We start from the raw sequence: 6,000 nt of genomic DNA on the forward strand, positions 1-6,000 counted from the left end.
TTATTAGAATGCATGTGCACCAGTAGAAATGGCCCAGGTTGAATAAAATAAATAAACATATGAATGAATATTTTATTCCCTGGATTATTTTTGTTGGGACAAAATAATGATATATTTGACGCTTTGAAATACAGTTATGTTAATCATAATAAAGTTACAAAGTTAAAAAATAATATCGAATATTGTAAAATCAAACTTTTCCCCTCATAAGTTGTATCAAAACAACATATTGAGGAAATTTATATGACAGATTTTTAAACTTTGATATGGAAAGATACCCCAGCCCTGTTGTCTCACCAGAGAAGATGAGCAGAAGTCTTTCTATCTGATGATAAAAAAAACTCTAGGTATGATTACGAAAATGTTTTAACTACAGGGTGGGCCATTAAAAAGTTCACACTTTTTTGATGGCTTATTTCTCAAAAGTGCAAACACATATTGAAATAAGTTGAACATAATCGTAAACCTCTATGTCTGGACTGTCATTGCTGAAAAGGGCATTAACATCCATGGTCTAATTACAAAATGGCGGCCATTTGAAGCAAGGGGGTCAAAACCCACTTTGCACACACGTAAGTCAAATGTAGCGGATGATCACGCGATATATGGTGGTCGCTGGTTCACACCACAATGGATTAGGAACAAAGGAAGAAAAATAACAGTACGCATGAAAGTTCTGTCAATATTTCTCTTGTAAATTAACCATATTTAAATAAATATTTCTTTTTCAAACAGAATATGTAGCCTTCCAGTTGAACAGAATATGTAACAGTAGCTTTAAATAATCTGCGCAGTTAACGTTTGTTTGCAGTCGCATTCTAGATAATGTGCATAATTTTATACCCGAGTCTTCATGATGGTTATTGCACTATAACATAAATCTTATATAGAGATATAACAAGATAAATTTATAAATAGGTGTCAGGAATGTCTCTCCTTCTCTTCGGAAATTATTTCTTCATATAGACACATGTAAACCGTAGCAGTGCTTCAATGGAAACGAGTTATTTGTCTCAAATTGTCATGAAATTAAAAATATTGCACTAGAAAAGTAAGAATACAAGTAAAATCATATTTGACTCTGATAAAAATAGTTCTGTTCTTCATTACTGCTTATCATGGTTCCATAAAGTCACGTATTTATGCATGCCACAGTGAAAATGCTTCTGTCTTTAAAATGTTCTTATCGTCCTTCAACGTGGCCTCCTTGCTCGCGAATACAAATCATCGCACGATCGTACATATGGTGAACTGCTCTTGAAGTAACCTGGTGCGTCGGATCCTTGTGAACGCATCTGTAATACGTCTCCTCAGCTCCCGCAAATTCCTTGGCGGACCTTCGGCATACACAGATGCCTTGACATCACCCCAAAGCCAGAAGTCCAAAGGTGTCAGATCAGGACTTCTCGGAGGCCACTCCACATGATGTCCAAGGCCGACAACACGATGCGGAAACAACTCCTGCAATCTGTCTCTAACAGCGATAAGACGGTGGGCTCCGTCTTGAAAGAACCACGCCCTGCGGATGGCCCCGTTCGCTTGCTGTCCAAATATTTGGACCAGTTGAGGCTCTAGTTGATCATTGATTATGTCGAGGTAAACGTTTCCATTTATGTTCTGGTCAACGAATATCGGTCCTATCAACCGGTTGTTTCCTGTGACGGCTGCGAGAACACTAACTTTGCGTTTGTCACCTGGAACGTTAAAAGCAAAGTCTCTCGGAGGATTGCCTTTCGGTGCATACATCCGTACGTTTTGAGAAGAGACAGACCCGTCCATTTGAAAGTTTGCCTCGTCAACAACAACAGCGGTATCAAGAAAGCGACGTGCTCTGTTAACTAACCAGTTACAAAACTGAAGTCGCCGATTTGGATCTCCTGGTTGCAGTCCATGACGCTTAAGGATCTTGTAAGGGTGCCATTCGATATCATGAGTGATGATTCGTCTGAACGTTGTCCTTGAAATATGGGGACAATTGTTCCGTCGAGTACTCAATCTTGGGTTAGCTTGCAAATCCCTTCTAACATCGGCAATGTGATTGGCTGATCTTCCTGTTCGTGGTCTCCCACTGTTAGATTTGTTCCGATTGAGAACAGTTCCATGTAAGTGAAACTTTTGTTTAATATTATAGATGTGTCGGCGACTAGGAAGTCTGGTATTCGGAAACTGGTTCGGCCATGCATTCAGGACAGAGCGCACCTTTCCGGTTCTTGAAATTTCCTCCTCGATGAAAATTCGTTCCTCCTTTGTAAACTGCCGCATTTTGAACAGCAAGAATCACCTCAAAGTACTTACACGGGTATCTCTAACATGAATGACAAGAACGCACGCAAGGCATTTTAAATTTGAAGTTCCCAACAAAACTAGTGTATTTGTTATGTAAATGAGCATGTCCAATCAGCCTTTTGTGTCAATTTCACAGGTGAATGATTTTCAAACAGTAAACAACTCATACACGCATGAGTCCGATGACCCCGGCAATGACACTCAAGTAAATGCATATAGAGTCATCAAACTTTTTTAAAACTTGCTTAAGCCTAAAAACTTAATATGCATGATCATTGTCTATAGTCTTACGTGTGTGCAAAGTGGTTTTTGACTTTTCTGCTTTAAATGGTCGCCATTTTGTAATTAGACCATGGATGTTAATGCCCTTTTCAGCAATGACAGTCCAGACATAGAGGTTTACAAATATGTTCAACTTATTTCAATATGTGTTTTCATTTCTGAGAAATAAGCCATCGAAAAAGTGTGAACTTTTTAATGGCCCACCCTGTATTATCTACAACAGTTTTATAACAATGTTTTATATAAAATGTTAACATAAAACGTCTTCTGTTATGATGTGAAGGGTTAATATAAAAACAGGGAAAATCTGTTCCAACTGACCAGCAGAGAACAAAGGATAAGCAATAGATAAGATTAAAATCAATGAAAATATGATTATCTTTCAATGGGGAATAACAAACGTATTTCGTATAAAGTTGAAATCTCTTTTAACTTTGTTTATACGTTTTGTGTTATTCCCCCATTGGAAATCGATGTTGTGTCATATTTTCCCTGTTTTTAATTGTGAACTTGACTTACTCATTCTTTCATTTCTCTTGACAATTTTTCATTTGCCCGCCCTATTCCTTTTAAAGGAATTTTTATTTACACAAGTAATAATCAATATCATCGACAACTTTGTAGATCTAGTACAAGTATGTATAGCACTGGTATACACATAGTATGGAATGAGATAACAGTAGAAGGAAGTCCGGTCGGTTGGTATTGTTACATATATTGTTCATTGTGTCGACCTTCACTGTTTTCTAAAGTTCAGATGCTATATTTTATCTCTGTCAAAACATAGTCTTATGTGAAATTTACAGTTCTCTTCAAAATAAATTAAGTTAAATCTGATTTTAGATTTGTCTAAAACTGCAATTAATAGACTGCTCATAAGTTGGTAAGTGCAATTGTTGCCATTATGTGGCTGTCATGTGTAGATGAGCACAATATACTGTGTGTACTTGCTAACAGTTCACATGACATCTATTGCATTTACCCACTTCTGGCATTGAGCAGTCAATATACCGAGAGAAAGAAGAAGAATTTCCGAATAATGAGTTTTGTTATTGCAACTTATCTTTACTCATTTTTAAACATATCCGTACAAGACCCTCCTCTGTAAACTTAAGGTTATTTCCCTGAAGGGTAAACTATTACAACACCCTTAAAGGGTAACGTAATTCATGCGCGTATTTGGGGCTTTAGCGCCAGCCCCCGGGGTAAAAGCAGGGGGCGGCCAAAATGAAGGGGCGGCGGAAGAAGAAGGGGCGGCAAAAACAGGGGCGGCAAAAACGAAGGGGCGGCAAAATGAATTAGTAAATCAAAAAGGGCGAAAAAATTTGATAAAGCATAACGGAAAAATGGTACTATAGATCAAAATGTGCTGCTTTTAGGCCGCTAGCGCCTGAAACCCCCTTTTTTTCTTCTTCTTTTTTTTTTTTTTGCTCTTCACTTTTTCAAACGACCGAGAAAAAAATTGGGTCAACCTTTTCGTGCTGTTGAGGAAGGGGCGGCAAAATTGAATTTTCTTCAGCCCCCCGGGGTTGGGGCGGCCACGGTACGCCACTGTAATTGGCAGCCTTATAACCCATAAATTTCCGAAGAAATCATCAAAAATTGACGAATTAGTCTCAACTGTGGTATACCACGTTTTTGATGATATCTTTGGAACTCCTAATTCAATATGTTAACAAAAAAATAGAATATCTCATTTGATATCAATTTATTACATGATCATGATGATTATCATCAATAGTAAGACTGTAGATACCCGTATCAGGCTGCATAAATGTCAGTTCCATAAAGAATTAGTCACATTTACAAAGAGCATTTACATGTTCTTTGTGCATGTATGCTTGAAAGGGACAATATTTTATGTTATACACGAGTTTTAAAGAATTCAATTTTCCAAATATATAGGGTCACCTTCCTTTAAGTGAAATATTCCACCCTAACATAAATTAGATAAGTATTAAGATCTTGAATCACCGAAAATTCATTTACAACAAAACGACTGTTAAGTTGGTAAGGGCAATAACTGCCATGTGTACCTGCCATGTGTTGATGAGTACAGTATAATGTATGTAAATTACATACAATGAGTACAATATACTGTATGTAAAATGTTTATAGAGCAGCTATTGCACTTGCTCACTTCTGGCCCTGCGAAGTCAAAACTAGCATATGAAGAACACACATGTACATGAATCGCTTTTTAGGCATCGTGTATTTGGGAATTAACGCCGATTAAAACAAATAAACAAAAAACATGATTGGCAAATCTTATTGTACCAACAACTCACCTCTTAGGCTGTCCGCATCTACTATCTGTGATTCACCATCGCCATCTACTAACACCGTGCTGATCCTATCAAAATTGTTGTAATGTGCACGTAAATTACTGTTTCTACGTTGTCCTGGTTGGGGTCCGGGTGGGAGAGAATCCATTACTATGAGATATTATGTATCACAGCAACAAACACAGTAAACAACAAACCAAAAACATTTAGTATTCCATTCTCTGAATATGGTAAACTACTCATCAATCTAAAGCTTAGAGTGTATTGAACCACAACAGGATGGTGCAAACTGCAAATGACCTCACACTTGGGCTGCTATTGTTCTTTATGGTAATTAGTGCGTGCAAAGATAATGACAGATTAGAGGGACGTATTATTGTGTTATAAAAGTTGCTTTTCTTTTTCTTTTAATTTAATCATGTTTCAATTTAAACACATTATGTATACACATGTAGAAGTATTTTGATAATTGAATCAATCATTATAAACAATGTAAATAATAAAACCAATGTCATTAAGTCTGTCTCTGAAACATCATTATAATAATTATGTATCTATCCCGGTATCTATATTATTTTATCTTCCCACATGTCCCAAAACCAGCGAATGGTTACACACAGTTCGCTACCACCAACATGACCAAGAACAGTCTTGAGTTAAGAATTTTCCAACTATTGAACATGGACCCCTGGGTATGAGATACGTTGAAGTTTCCAGATGAAGTATCATTCAATTGAACTTCGTATTTCGGATGCGTGATATGGTAAAGGGAACCATCCAGGAAGCTATGACTTAAAGCACTTATCCGGTATAAGTTTGTATGATTGACTTACGAGGTAGCCCAAGAGTTTACCAATGTCTGGTATTGGAAAAGGCTTCTGACAGCTTGGTACAATGGTATCACAAGAAAGCTCGTATTTTTCTCTTTACCCAAGCAAAAATATATAATGCCAGAGATATGTTTTGTTTAAATAGCGTGAACAAAAACGTGGTGAATTGTGGTAACCACAACTAAAAGTATGTATGCTTAAGGGGGTACTACACCCCGCGATAAATTTGTGTCAATTTTTTCATTTTTCTCAAAAACTAATAACACAGTGGTAACAAAAGTTACGTATGTTATAGGGGCAAGGAACCCAATTACTAC

General features: G+C 37.0%; 1 protein-coding gene across 2 annotated transcripts in view; it reads right to left on the bottom strand.

The window, feature by feature from the left end:
- LOC140142910 (aminopeptidase N-like) overlaps positions 1-5,132 on the bottom strand; it is a 148,293-nt gene extending 143,161 nt beyond the window's left edge. Inside the window, exon 1 of one of the 2 annotated variants that reach the window (XM_072164935.1) lies at positions 4,857-5,132. In XM_072164935.1, the coding sequence (XP_072021036.1) occupies positions 4,857-5,001 (145 nt within the window). In that variant the 5' untranslated portion in view covers positions 5,002-5,132. The remainder of the gene's footprint in view (positions 1-4,856) is intronic. The other variant, XM_072164936.1, reaches the window with a different exon arrangement.
- Between the last annotated feature and the right edge of the window lie 868 nt (positions 5,133-6,000).

Source organism: Amphiura filiformis, chromosome 20 (assembly GCF_039555335.1).
Source record: "Amphiura filiformis chromosome 20, Afil_fr2py, whole genome shotgun sequence".
NCBI lineage: Eukaryota > Metazoa > Echinodermata > Ophiuroidea > Amphilepidida > Amphiuridae > Amphiura > Amphiura filiformis.